This window comes from Hippoglossus hippoglossus, chromosome 4 (assembly GCF_009819705.1).
Source record: "Hippoglossus hippoglossus isolate fHipHip1 chromosome 4, fHipHip1.pri, whole genome shotgun sequence".
Taxonomy (NCBI): domain Eukaryota; kingdom Metazoa; phylum Chordata; class Actinopteri; order Pleuronectiformes; family Pleuronectidae; genus Hippoglossus; species Hippoglossus hippoglossus.
The window spans coordinates 3,618,746-3,634,179 of record NC_047154.1 but is presented as its reverse complement, the minus strand read 5'-3'; the positions used below and the strand labels follow the sequence as shown (position 1 = coordinate 3,634,179).

At 41.3% G+C, this 15,434-nt stretch overlaps 1 protein-coding gene across 1 annotated transcript in view; it reads left to right on the top strand.

Moving 5' to 3' along the window:
• The window catches only part of si:dkey-44g17.6 (guanine nucleotide-binding protein G(I)/G(S)/G(O) subunit gamma-12), a 33,481-nt gene extending 18,827 nt beyond the window's left edge, over positions 1 to 14,654 (top strand). Inside the window, exons 3-4 of the mRNA XM_034582712.1 lie at positions 12,637 to 12,757; positions 12,851 to 14,654. Coding sequence (XP_034438603.1) covers positions 12,665 to 12,757; positions 12,851 to 12,976 — 219 coding nt within the window. The 5' untranslated portion in view covers positions 12,637 to 12,664 and the 3' untranslated portion in view covers positions 12,977 to 14,654. The remainder of the gene's footprint in view (positions 1 to 12,636; positions 12,758 to 12,850) is intronic.
• Positions 14,655 to 15,434: the final 780 nt, after the last annotated feature.

Sequence of the window (15,434 nt, the reverse complement as noted above, 5' to 3'; positions counted from 1 at the left end):
CCCTTATTCTGTCTCTGTTCATCATGATAAGCACTAAGGTGGCAGCCGTGAAGACGTCTCCCTATCACCTACCACCACCTTCTCTCAGTGCTGATTAGATCATCCACTTTAACTATTTACACCACACAAGTCTCACGCTCTGCAGTCACTGTATGTTTGTACACACTATCCTATGTACAAACTATCATCCGTTTACGTTGGGGTTTTTGAGCATCATGCAGTGGTGGGATGTAGCAATGGACATTTACTTTGTTACTGTAGTTAAGTAAATTTTTCACGCATCTGTACTTTACTGAAGAAGATTTATTTTCGGCTACTTTCACCCCACTACATACTGTATGTCAGCAAATAGCTGTGCCGTCTTTTCTCCACCACAGTTTTACAAACCATTGCATTAAATGTTCACATTGTCCACATTTTTAAAAGTAATCAATAACGAGAGGGGAATATGGGCGACTGATCCAATCTGAGTGGGCAGGTAAAACTAAACTCCGCCTCCTTCAATGAGAGCAGCACTCACACCTGAAATAAGAGCTGAAAGAGGCCGAGACCCATGATGATGAAGTAGACAGTTGCATATAGGCTTCACCCAGCAAGTACATTTACTTTGATTCTTTAAGTATATTTAAAAGCAAGTAGAGTTTTCTTTCCCTCTTTCAGTCTAAAAGCAGAACCTATCGATTTCACGTTCAGATTTCGTAATGCTCTCACCGTAAATGACCCTGCTGGTGCTTTCCCCCACGCTCATGCCGATTCTGTGCCTTTGTTGCTTGTTGCACAAACAAATCAAAGTGCAAGATAAAAAAATCCAAGAGCTGAAAACCCCATTATTTTACTCAAGTGTGGTACTTTTCCTTGAGAACATTTTTGTTATGTACATTATGTATCTGCACTTTTACTTTTAATACTTTAAGTAAAAGTAATTACTTGCTGACTTTCACTCAAGAACATTAGAACATTTATTGTAATGACTTTGACTTTGACTTAATTAAATTTTGTATCTATTTGTACTATTATTTAAGTAAAATGTGTGAGTACTTCCTCCACTTCTATTATCATGTGATATTAATACATCATAAAGATTGCTAGTTGTATGAAAGTGGAATGCCTATGACATAGCCTGTAAAAAACAATGTTGATTCAAGTTTTATGGCAAACATCATTTGTCACATACTTCCTCCATTGAGATTTTAATTCACTAAGGTGTTCAATACAATGTGAATGGATGTGAGAATATGATTTATCAAGCAGTGTTTTAAATGCAATGCCATCTCTAACCTACATTATTCTCTACAACTTTAAATACCACTGACTGTGGTAAGTATAGGTGAGAGATCAATATCTTGAAATCTGGGTCAACTGGAACAACTCCATGTAAGAAGAAAGAAAAAATGTATGAATCTAAAAAGCAGCTGTGGTTCTTTGTATTAGTAGTGTTTGGGTTATGTGATGTTCTGCAGAGCTGTAGCTACATTATTTTTCATGTTGACAATAACGTTACGTCTCTAGTGTCATAACATTTTTGTTCTGGGAACTTGGGAGTTATAGCAACCTGGGGGATTCAACAGGATTACACATATAACTGGGTGATTCCAATATTTTGACATCAAGATAAAAACAGGTATGGTTACATGATTCACCGTTTTCCTGTCAGAAGTTAGTCCAAGTAGTGGTAAAAATCTTCATGTTTTATACTAACAGACAATATTTGCCTATAGTGAATGGTTAAAAACATAATCTTAGCAAAACCCAAATTATAAAAATATAATATTTTATTATAATGTTATATATTTTATAAAAGAACCTTAATTTTAAGTGTCTGGTCAGAATTGTGTAAAAGTTCGTATTATGTCCTGTCAACACTTTGTTATGAATCTGAAAATTGTAAATAAAGTATAAAAAAGAAAGAAAAAAGAATTGTGTAAAAGTTGAGGGGATGCAACGTGGAACCACTTGCACCAGTATTTCTAAAATCCTTGCAACAGCTCTTTTGCCTTAATTGAAGTCCATGGAATTGTGCTGAAAACAGTGTTGTAAAAGTGGTGCAGGATGAATTATTAAAGTAGCACTAGAATTTGTCAGGAAACCTTTACACGCAGTACCCAGCAACAGTGTTTACCGTTTTAAATAAATCCCCTCTGTCAATAAAAGAGGGAATAAGAAACCCTAGCATGGATGTAAAATGATGACTGTGTGTGTGCATGTGTGTGCTTGTTCGACGTGGGAACTGGGAAGTGGGGAAAAGGTGAGAGAACTCTGTGTAAATAACCTTAAGGGAATGGCGTGAAAATGTCGGCTAAGGCCAGGAAAGAAGAGCTGCTGGTGTTTATCCTTAAGCAACGGCCGTGTAGAAAAAAAACTGAGTCAGCCTCTTGGATTGACATTTCATTCAGCTCTCCGCGAATTTCACACAACTCTGTTTGCATCAAATAACCGGTTTAGAAGCTGAATGTGAAGCAAAACATGATCGTTGTGTGTTGCAGTTGGAGCTGGAATGAGAGGAATCTGCTGCAGCTTGTTTTACGTTCCTAAGTGACCAGAATGAAAGCGCTGATTTTCATGCACAGAAAGAAACCTGTTTAGCAACATGCACGGATTTCTGTTAATTTTCCTGAATGGCAGGGTGGTGCAGCTTAAGTGCTGGATCACTTTAAGAGCTGTGAATCGCTTGTTTGGTGCCATGTGAGAGCGTCGGGCTAAAGGTGGTGTGAGAATGTGGGACTGTGGGTTTACTGAATTCCTATCCGGTGAGCAGAGCATTGGTTTCTGTCTAGACAAAGCTCGGTTGTCGGGGAGACCCATGCAGATCCAGGACTGCCCCAGTCTCCAGGAAGTATTGGTGGGAGGCAGTGTGCTCTTATTTTTCATCCCGCTAACTTTTCCCTCCTTAGGGGATTTCAACAAATCCAGTCAACTGCTCAGAGCAGGTTTTTCTTTTCTGTGGGTGGTGGGAGTTTTTCTCCCATGATGGGGTGGAGACTGTTTTGTGCATTTGTGAAAAGATATCAACGGAATAAAAATCGAACTGCTTTCATGTCTCCCACTCAGCAGGAAATAGCAGCCTGGCCCACCTTGCACACACACACACACACACACACACACACACACACACACACACACACACACACACACACACACACACACACACACACACACACACACACACACACACACAATTCTCAATATCTGTGCTCGTGGAGCCCCTCTGTATGGCTCTATTGTCTTTAAGTGAGCAAGATAAGACAAAGACAGTCAGCGTGGCGACTCACAGCCTCAGATCAGGGAGCAGACAGGCCTGACTAAAGGGTTCATTAACTGTTACTCTCAGTCGTGCCCTGAGGGCTCTTTCCTGGAGCCGCGTGCACTGTTCCACTGCAGAGGCACTTTCCTGGTTTTGGAGGTTCGTAGCGATGACAGCAGAGTTATGAGGTGTTTCCAGGAAAATAGTACAATTTGGAAAAAGACAAAAATAACCCCGTCCCACACCTGCTGGTGGATTTTTGAAAAAGAGGAAAACCGTTAACTCTTAAATGCTGCAGCACCTCATGCATCCTAACATCACTTTGAAGTCAAGTTTAGGCCCATTATTAGTGTCAGTCTTAAAGTCGGAACTTACAACTGAGAGTAGACACAACTCCAGTATTTTATCACCATGACTTTCTTGTCTGGCCACTGAATTTCATTTTAATGACTGGGTTAGGACAAGACAGGCTTCTTATGTTCCATAAGCTTAAATATAATTTGAATCTTCCTCATTCCTCCTTCAGTCTTACAGATATGCCTATGGATGGCTATTAGTGGCATAGGTTGCCCCTGCATCTCGTTAATAAAACCCTGACACAATTTTCTAAAGGAGTAGTCTCAGATTTATGTTAAGACAAACAATTGTCCCCTCCCTCATATAACGTATGGTTGTGGTAATTGTATATGATATATCTAGGTAAAACATTTATTTATAACATGAGGAAGTTTAAAGTGAGATAAATAAATACTAGAAAGTTTATACTAAAAAGTGAAATATTAGTGCGTCTATACTTTATAATAGTACATATATAATATGGGAGTTAGTTAGGGACCTATATGAAGATGAAGATGTTTAAAAGTGATGTTGGTAACCGGACATGCACCTCCCCTCAAATGTCAGTATGTGTCGATGCAACGCAGACTACAAGAGCTGTGATTGGTTCACTTAGTCCAACAGAATCGCCACCATTTTTGAATTGAGCTGAAGGAACGAACACGGACAACGTCTTTCTTTTCTTCATTGCAGTTCTTTAAGAAAGAGTAATTGCTCTTCAAAATCTATCAGCTCCAACTACAATATGATCCGCTTGGTAACACTCACCATTGTTCTGCAGTAAACAGACACTCCAGAGAAGTTGTAAATAAGTGGACCAGAAACCGGAAGACACTCAACACCAGCATAGAAACTGTAATCGCAGCGGGACTCACACACACTTACAACTATGAATGCTCGGCCCTCGGCATAGGCTACGTGCATACCTACGGCGGAGCGCCGATGCAGAAGCATGAATTGGTCTTTAAAAACGTAACCGTGGTTACTCTCACAGCCTTACTCTCAGAGCAGAAAACATCCATGCAAGTATCTCTGTTAAGTTGTATACGCACAGCAGTGCTTTTAGCAAAGTTTTGTATGTTAGCAAGATTTACTAATCAGCACTAATCACGCACTGCAGCAGTGGCTGATGGGAACTCATGGTAACCTCTACAATAACTGTTAAGACATTTGACTCTATCAATAGGCTGTATTTAAAGATGACAGGCAGAAGACGACATGTCTCCACTCCGTCCCTTTTTATATGCAGTCTTTTCTGCCTCCACTATCCAGAAATAAAGCCACAATATCCTGGATAGGAAAGCTGCCATCATGGGCTGAAGACATAATTTGGAGCCAGAGTCTGCCTCAATCATAATGTTTCACCTCCTTTTTATATCGTGAAATAAATAATTAAAACCAAACTTACGGAAACATTAAAATTGGGCCTCACATCAGTGTGATTAGAACTACCGTAAATGACAGAAGCTATTTTTGAGAAAAGCGGATTTGACATGTAGGAGGTGGGTATACTGCAGTCAGCCACTAGGGGGCGATCAAGACACTTGGCTTCACTTTTGTCTTCAATCTTTATATGCAGTCATGCTCGAAACCATTAATGTCAAGTACGTAGGATTCGACCTCTGGAGACCTGTATCCAAAGCAATATCCATTACAATGCATTCGGAAGCCATTGAGATATTTTTGTCTTCAGCTAAAAGTGCAGGAAGGACTGACACTGCCATCCATGCTGCTACTGTGGAAAAAAATGTTGTGGGGGGAAAAAAATAGCATGAGAACTCCTTCCTCTGCTCTTATTATTCAGCGGTGATACAGGTCTGCATGACAACCACCACCCACTTTCAGCTGTGTGACAGCTTTTCCCAACAGCTGGGGGCCCATTGCGTTGCATCTGGTCTTCCAGATTTAGCATCCCAAAAAAATTTTGTCTGTGTCAGTTTTTCACTTTTCTGCGATTGCCAAAGAAATCATCTCCCAAAGTCAAATCTGCAGTTTTTGGGGGTTTTTTTGTGGAAAACAATCAAAGCAAACTAGGGAGGAAACTTCGATCACACGCATGATGACATGTAGTAAAAAGAGCAGCACCCGGTTCAGGGGCTTTTTTTTCAGCTGCTCGTCATCTATTGACTTTCAAGTGCTTTGAAGGAAAAGTCACCAGAACTTCAAAGAGAGCCTTAATCCATGGATGTTATTTACTATGCCTCTCCACAGGGTGTGTATGAAGGGCTATAGATGAACTTATACCTCATGGAATCATGAGGCACATTACTCAAAGCGTTGAACTTTAAAATGGCTGTGACACACACACACACACACACACACACACACACACACACACACACACACACACACACACACACACACACACACACACACACACACACACACACACACACACACACACACACACTAACTAATATACACACTCAAAGAAACCTGTTTTTCTGCACGTGGGGCCCGAGTGGGAGGAAAAGACAGGATGACAGAGACTGGAATCTGTTTTCGCGTGGCTGACCTCACCCTCGACGAATGTGTTGCATGCCGCTGCAGAGCTCACGGGAAAGGTGTACAGTGGAGTGTGGAGCCCAGAGAGAAACTCGCAGCCTGTGACTCAGAGGTTTGGAACCCTCTTCTCCCTTTTTTAGTCTGCAGCGCAAACACCCAACGCCTCCTGTGTTTCTTTTCATGTCGGCTGGCTTCACACGGGAGGTCTTCAAAGCTCTTTGCACAGCACCCTTGACACCTTACAAATCTGTCACCATCAAAGCTTGTAATGGATGATGTTCCTGCACAGATTGTAATGTTATAGCATTAGTCATATACAGTGTGTCTCAATATAACTCCAATGAGACATTGTGTGTCTGTCTTTGGGAGGCCTCTGTCTCTTTCCTCTGCACGCCTGACTGGACAGTCTGGCTCCCAGATAGCATCAGGCTGTCTGAGATTAACGCTCATGAGGGCGCAGTTAAACTTGTAAAGAGCCCTGGACTCCTGTCCCGGTGCCTCTGTTCTACACAAAGCCCAAATAGCAGTTGTGAGTGTGGCACAATGCTGATAGCCCTGTCTGCATTGTCACCGTGCCTCTCAAATGTGCCTAAGCCTCGGAGCTTTTTGTAGAGGCAGCCACAGATCCTGGCCCAGGAGCAGAATGTGGAGCCTGCTGCTGTTGTTGCCAGGCAGTTTAGCAGTGTTTCTCGCAGATAATGGAGCTGCTCAGTGTCCCTCGGCCCGGCACTTTTGGAACTGGGCAGCTGATAAGTTATCATTTAGGCTGCAGCTCCCAGTCTGCCTTCTGTTTATCAGACCCTGAATAACACCTCTGTAATCGAGGAACAAAATGTGTATTGCGCTCACTCATTATACAAACAATGAAGACATACAAAGAGTTACTGAAGTTTGTGGTGAGGAGAAATGGTTGATATAATGCATGATAGTGCAACACTGTTCACTGCGATTAAAGGGCTGCAACAAGCAATTATTTTCATTATCAGTGAAAAGAGAGGGTCAATACAAATAAAGTTATTATTATATTATTATTATATTGCAGACCTCAGCAGTGTGAGTTAAACAAATCCAACGTTAGTGTTTTCATTACAGAGTTTCCCATTTGTGTTTCTATCCCTGCACTACCACTCAGCAAACACCTGCCCCAACTGGTTGGGTGGGTGGAGAGAAATGGGGGAGAGAGGAGAAAGAAACCAGGAATACGTAACCAGTTATCTTTTATTAAGTGTATTTTTGATTGTCCTACCATGTCTTCCATCTGAATAACCTTAGAAAGGGATCTCGTCACAGCTACTATAAACGTGATAAATGTTTTTTAATATACTGTAGTATGATGTGTGAGCACTGTTCCACCCACTATCTATGGATGTTGGGATGCTGGAGCCAATCTCAGCGAGGCAGTCCATCACAGGGCTGATCTACAGAGACACTGAGTGGTGTAGCGTCCCCGATTAACCTTACCTCCATGTCTTTGGCCTGTGGGAGGAAGCTGGAGAAAACCCCCGCCGACAAGGGGAGAGCATGAAAACTCTGCGTACCATTTTAAAACAGAATTGACATTTCCTTCTGTGGACAGTAATTTTTAGTAGAAAAAATATTAAAACCTTTTTTTAATAGATTAAAGACACCAAATAGCCACAGCAGCTTAATGAGTTGTTAACGTTGTTTTGTGTGTAGTAATGCAAAATAAAGGAACACAGCTCATCAACCTCACTGAGATTATTTTGTTTGGCCTTGCATGCAGCACACATTGATCATGCACACAAACTAGATGTTCCACTCTGAAATACACCAATTAACATGTTGTCCTGTAGGCTGTTGATTTGGATGTAAGTGAGTTGTTGGTGTATTTGTTGGGGCAGCAGATCTGATAAAGGTGAGTAGAGTTACACACCACAGGGCAGAGCGTGCTGTCATAAACTCTGCAGGACCTCTCTGCTGGCACTGTGGGAGCCCACCTGTGTAAAGCCCCATGCCCACATCAGAGAAATCTCTCTGCTGTAAGACTTCAAATATATTTTTTGTATCAATGCTTTCAGTGTTGCCACATGTTGACATTCACCACACATTAGGTACACATGCTGGAGGCAGACAGACACACCACAGCTGAAGGCATCGCTGGCATTCTTAGGCCTAGAAGGATTTTAGAGGTTCAGTCTGCTTACAAAGGAATTACACACCCTACAGTGACAAATTCCCCTGGATTGAATTCAGTTTTTTTTTTCGCCCAGGCTTTTCGCGTCATGCTTGAAATATCTTCACGTGTTTGTATTTCGCGTAAGTGTGTAGACTAAGAGATAATTGCAGAAATTGTAGGTGTGACTGTCATTAAAAAATGCAATAAATCAACATGCAGGACATAAGTTGGTTGTTCTCCTGTCAGGGTTTGATGAGCATCCAGGAGACAGTTAGCTTCACTTTCCTGAGTGGAATCAGCCAGCGTGGCTAATCCCTGTAAAACCAAAACTTTTTTGCAGTTTGGGAGCAGTTTGACAGTTAAAAAACCAAAACACCTCCTCCGTGTTAGTGGATGAGTCACAGACAAAAATAACAAGTTGAAGTACACACCAAAATTTATTTTTAGCAAATATGTTATCTGTTATTGAAAGTAGGTCTTATCCCACTGATGTATGTTCACGAGCTCTTTTTGTTTTGGAAATTTTGTTTTTAATTCAATTCTGATGTTTCAAATACGAGGTGAAACATGTAGATTAACAGCTGTAACTGACTCACAACTGGTCAAGTGCATTATCGGTGGGACCACGACACCACGACACATCCCCCGATTGTTACTGGGCAGTCTCTGGCTCGAAATTCCATCATTGGCACAAGATGGCAGCGTTCGTGTCTGGGATATTTTGGCTCAATTTCTGGATATTGGGAGGAAGTAGAGATGCATGGTCCATGTTTATATACAATCTATAAGGCTACACACATGAGTGGTTCCTGTCAAACTGTTGAAATATAACATTGATTTGCAAAATTTTATTAAACTGTACAGAGTAATTCTATAGTTATGATTTAATCACAACTATAGAATTACTCTGTTAAAAGATTTCCATAAATATAGTCTCGAATCGAATTAGTATAAACAACAGTCCAATCAAAAAGTCACATTGATGAGGTGCATTAAATCTCGATGTACCCTATAAGGCCGAGCAGAATTACTGTGACGCCCACCACGCTGCCCACAGAGAGAGGGAGAGGATTATTTGAAAGTCAGCACATTTGAGGTGAGCTGCACAGCAGAGTCTGTGTGTGCCCACGCCACGGGGAGGAGAACCAGTCCTGATGCAAGTGTGTGCTCTGAACTTGTTCACCCCGGAAGACTGCTCCAGATGATATTATGCCACATGTGGTCTCCACTGGTAGAACATGCCACAGCAACTCTGTCTCTATGTATCAGCTCTTTTTCTTATCTGTCGCAGTTATTGGTTCGAGTCAAAGTTGTGCATGCACAACTCTTTAAGCTACAGCTGTCAATTTGAATACACTTTATATGCATGAAAGCCTGTGCTCCAACATGCTGACCAGATGTGCTGCAGCTTTCATCATCCAGCTGCAGCAGGACGAGTATAGAGGGATGCAAAAACTTTTGCTCGCATTGCATCGATTATATATTTCTTTGCGGGCTTAATTCAATGTCACGTTCAAACAAGCCAACAAGATGGAGAATGACCAAGTGCTGTGAGATCTCCATTAGTGCCACTTTCATGACACTACTGTCAGGGACATAACAGAAGAGCATAGAGCTCCACAGTTACTGCTGGCATCACAGAGTTGGTGTCGGGGGGTGAGCACCATCCCTCCTGCGACGCAGCTCGTCCTTGTCCTGTGTCCACTCATGACTGGCCACTGAAACCGAGGGCTTGGAAATTACAGCCTTGTTGATAATAAGAGCCAATGCATGAAGTGCTGAGTTCCTGGAAACAGTGAGTCAAAAAAACACCAATATTTGAAAGTAGATGGTTTATTTTTTTATAAACTGTTTATATTTCTTGTGTTTTTAGTATGTTAAAGTACGACATCTTGCAGTTAGCCTTTGTTCTACTTTTTCTGTTTCCTTGGCTACTGGCCCGTGTGTGTAGCTTCTATTTTTAAAGCCTCCACCCCATATTTAATCATTCATACTGTAGAGGGTAACTGCCGACACTCCTTCCTTTGGAGGAAGCAGAAGGGAGTGGGTGAGGGGGGGGGATTAGAGAGATGTGTGGTCTTGTCTCCTGTCTGTAGTCAGTTGTGCAGTTGTACATGTTTCATCTAACTTCCGTGTCTGCGTGCCCCCCCCACCCCCCCACTGCCTCCTCCATAATATCCTGCACCAGAGCACAGAGCGCACATTTCCCACAGCACATGTCAGTTCATTCTCATCAGTCCCACAGAACAACTCTGTGGTGTGTTTTCTCCATTTGTTCAAGGATCAAAAGCTGCAAATGATCAGAGCTGAACAATGGTTGGGTACGCAGTAAGGTTCTCATTTACCTCTCACTTCTGTTCTTAATACATTATGTTCTCTTTGTGCATTAGAGGCCGCTCCTCTTCCCTTGCTCTTCTCAGAAATTATGTTTGTGCATAACAGAAAACAAGCGTCAGATTTTTGATGCTTCCTCTTTGGGCTCTGCACTGCAGTTGGTCAGAGTGACCGGCAGACAATTGCAGCTCTGCCAAGTAGTTCAGGGAGTGACGCAATGAGCTGGTAAAAGTAAACCCTTGTATCCTGGAAGTGGGAATTGTGAAACAGGAGTCCGTTAGGCATTTACGCACATTTAGCCACCTCCAGATAAGTCAACTGTCGTTTCTCAGAAGTTGCTCAGCCTGAGGCACTAGACATTTGAGCAGCAAACCCTCGGTAACTTAACTTCTTATCATATGTGTAAATCTGCCTAAGTAGTAAACTTAGTGCTGCAACTGAAGATGCTGACCATTTTTTGAAATGTTGTGCATTTATTTCATGCTATAATGTCCCTGGTCAATCCATGATTATGAACCAAATTAAAATATCAGAGAGACTTTAGATATAATGATTTTTTATCAGACTTAAGCGATCCCAGAAAGATAAATCCTAAACACTTTTTAATTTCATCATCATTTACACCATCATGTGAAATCTCTAATGGATAGATTAGAGCCTTGGGGAAAAACGGCCCAGACACATGGTGAATCCTGATGACTTTAGTGATCACCCAACTTTTCCTCTAGAACCACAATGGGGTCGACATGAGTGAATTATTTGCTAAATTAATGACATTTCAATCAGCCTCGACAGTTAGGATCAGCACTAAATAGCATGTGCTGGACAGTATATTAGCTATTGCTAACGCTAAACAAAAATGGTGACAATAGTAAACGCACAGGATTGTTTAAGTAATGAGTGTGTTAGTCCTCTGTCATTAGCATTTCCCTTTAAGCATTGCTGTGTACAGTACGTCTGACAGAGCGTCTTGCATGGCTGTGGCTTGCTTGGTCTTGTCAGTTCTACAGCAGCTCTGGAGCTTTGAAAGAAACCACAAATCATTGAATATATTTTGAAAATTGCTCCCTGTTCAAGTACATTATATTCTTCAAAATAGCTCGGAAAATAAAAATCCTTCACAAATTGTCTGATTTATTGTTAGTACTGTTAGTAAGTGACACTTCAGGGGCCACTCAAATTGCAGATGGGGCCAGTGCCCCCCCCCCCCCTGGATCTGCCCCCAGATCCTGTTGTAGTTGTAAGTTTTAAATATCCACGTGCTGTGAATACCATGGAAAAGTCCTCTGATTTCACCATAACAGAAGGGGGGTGTTGTCAGAGCAATTAACAGCAATTTTGTGATGAAAATCCTCAGAAATCCTGGCACTAGTCCCAGAAGCGTTAACTGTACGTGCCTTTATTGACCCACTGAAATCCACACCCACAGCAGTTTGGATTTTCACAAGCTGTTGCAGTAATAACATCGTCAGCAACAGACCCAACACAGGATGAAAACACTGTTATGTCGCTCATTTTATTGACCCAGAATCAATTGAAGCTTATCGTTATTTCCAGCTTATAACCGTTTGCAAGTTTTGTACACTGATCACTGGTTAACAAAGTTGGTTGAATGCCATCTCATCATGTTCAGCTCATTTGAACTACTTCACATATCTTGCAACTGCATGCTTTATATGTTCCTTTAGATATATGATACACTAACCTTGTCAGAACACATAATTTGGGAATTGCAAACAGAACAGAACATGCTTGATAAAGAAAGAGCCCCTGGTTTCTAAATAATTTGACACATTACGATATAAAATCAATAAAAACACTAAATCTATTGGTGATCCACCTTGTTTGCTGGATTTTTTGACTTTGTATAAAGTCAGCAGCAGCCTCTGTAGTATTCTTAGCAGCAATCTGACCTTTAAGTCGCTTCTTTAATCCCTGAGGAACAGCATGTTGCCAGGATGCATTTGAATAAATGAATGACACTGTGCCCCTATTGGTTTCCCTTGCACAAATACCAGCACCTCTCTGCACTCATTAGTGCACACACAGTATGTAACCTATATTTTTGTCTTTATTTACACAGGTTTGAGCACAGCTGTTCAAAAGCTGCAATGTCGTCAAAGATGCAGATCTCCAGCAGCATAGCTCAGACCAGGCGGACGGTGCAGCAGCTGAGGATAGAGGCCAGCATCGAGAGGATAAAGGTGCGTTTATATTCACACCCGTGCACCCTGAGTGGTCCACTTCTGCTGCATTTATGTTGAGGGGGATCAGTGTGCTGACTGATTTCTTTGCAGGTGTCTAAGGCCTCGGCCGACCTCATGCGCTACTGTGGAGAACACGCCAAGAATGACCCGCTGCTAATGGGCATCCCTGCCTCTGAAAACCCTTTCAAGGACAAGAAGCCGTGCACTGTTTTGTAGGGGAACTGAGCTGAACTCCTGCTGCTTGTCCTTTTTGATGTTTGTGTGGAAAAGATCTGATAGTAATACTGTTCGCTTCTTGCCTTAAGGCCAGCGTATCCCTATTCATTTTCCCCATGCCTGCTGCAGTTGATAAGGAATGGATTCAGTCAGATAGCAGCTACACCAAAGAAACAGGTGTAAATCTGAAGCCGTGACCTCTGATCAGAACTTTAGCTCAAACAAAGGTGAATACAAGTTTGAATGGAGGCTGAGCTGTGATTTGTCCTTCTCTGTGCTGTTAGCTGATAAGATCTAGAGGAAACTGTGCCACCAAGGGAGAGTCCCTGACTCTCTAATTATCACAGCGTGTATAAACAAGCCCCCTCAATCATTGGTCCAATCAGATTTAGGCTTTCAGCTTTCACCTCTCACTTTCATCTGGCTCGCTGTGGGAAACGTTTTTTGTAGTTTGTGTGCTTGTGATAATGAGCGCCTGAGATAATGGCGTCCTGTGGTTGGACTAGTAAACTGTGCTGTCCATCACACAGGAGGACAAATAGAAAGAGCAGAAGTCCAGTGCCACTGCTCCTGTGATATTATTCACAGGAGCAGTCAACACTTGATTTAAAATGTTGATCAGATTTTCATTTTTTGGGGCTCTGTTGGGATAGAGTGTCAAACACTTTTTAACAACGAGTTGAATAAATATTTGTATTCTGCCACTTTCCGTCTAGCTCGCAGCTAAATCACCAACACTGGACACACTCATCTGAATCCAGTGCAAAGCCATTAAATACCATGAATACGCTGTCTAAAAGTGATGAGTCATTTTTCTTTTCTAAACAATCTGGCAGTTTTTTTTTTATTTTTGATGATGAAAACATGATGTCCGATCGTCACACACATATTTAAGACCAATCTGTGCCATTTAATCACTGTCACTATTAGATTATTAGACCTCTGGTCCCCACCACAGAACTGTTATTGTCATTATTATTATTATTACCTGCAGTTTCTCTCCACAGAGCTGAGGATCATTACTGTACTCTTACTTTACGATTGCTGTACTCTTTAGGCACTTTGAGACCTGTAAACACCAGATGACTGTTATACTCTTGAGTTTGAAACATTCCACATTTACAGCTGCTCCAAATCCTCTTGGCTGTATTCATTTGTGTGTTGGTGCTTGTGCAAATCAACTAATATTGCAATTTTGCCAGCCAGGGCCTTAACGATGAAGTAATCCTGCCTCAACCTTTTGACTACCTTATAGTCACACAAGTGCTGTTGTGTAACACTGTGAATAATAAAGGCCCTTCAGGTGAAGGGAGTATATCTGACAATAGGCTATTTACCCTGTGTATGACGTCCTACTTCTAAATGACTCACGTATGTCCATGTATCACAGTATGCGCTTGCTTGTAACTGTCTAATGTACTTTCTGCAGGATTGGACTGATTCAGTAAAACATCAACTCTCAATTTCTGTTTTGCAACATGAATCAACTTTTGGATTAAAAGTGAATGTGTCGTTTCGGTTAATTGTGTGTTTTGTTGATTTGTAGTGATTAAATATTATTAGAAAAAGCAGCTGGTTCCTCACACATGGTGGGTATGGTAACTACTTACTTTATGTCACCTTCTGCCTTTACCTGGCTGTGGTAAGTGCAAATAAACCTATGGAAAACAAGTCAGTATTGTCCAGACTGTGTTTGACTGATGCATTTATCAGTCTGTGTGTGAAGTAACATGTTTGAAAGAGATGATCGACTTAAAGCATCAATTATATGATGCTGCACTAATCAATATTTTGATATTATCAATAGATCAGAAGATTACTTGTACTGTGAAACTGTCACTGATGGTGACAAACCCAAAGAGAACTGTCAACCAACTTTACAGTTGCGTTCATCTATAAAGAGCATTTTGGTATCTTTCAGCTCATTGTCTTGTATCGCACTTTCAGGGTTGAAAAAGGGTCGTAATGTTACTAGAATAAAGTCATAATTTTCAGCTACATGTCATTTTACATATGATTATCCTGCGATAAAATAAGAAATATAGTTTCACGTATAACCTAATGCTCAATACTCTGTCGCATCAGCTCCACATTATCATAAGAATCAGGACTCAGGAAAAATCGAACTGAGTCTATAGAAAGAATGATACAGACTTTACAGAAATTTACTCTCTCGAAGAGGAGGAAATGTTTGGTCGTGGTCCACTGTATGTTGTCGGTTACATCTGCATGATATTCAACAGGGGTTTGATAGTTTCACAGTGAGATTGGTTCAAGAGTTTGGTTCTAAAAGGATGAAACTCCAGTGAGCAAAGGTTCACACAAATTTCCTTATTGTTGTAATTTGAAGATTATATTCTCATAATATTACAAGTGTCTAATCAATTATGACAGAAGAAAAAGAAGGAAAAAAACCTCTGCTCTAACGAAATGTTGGCCCTAGCTCTCATCAAACATA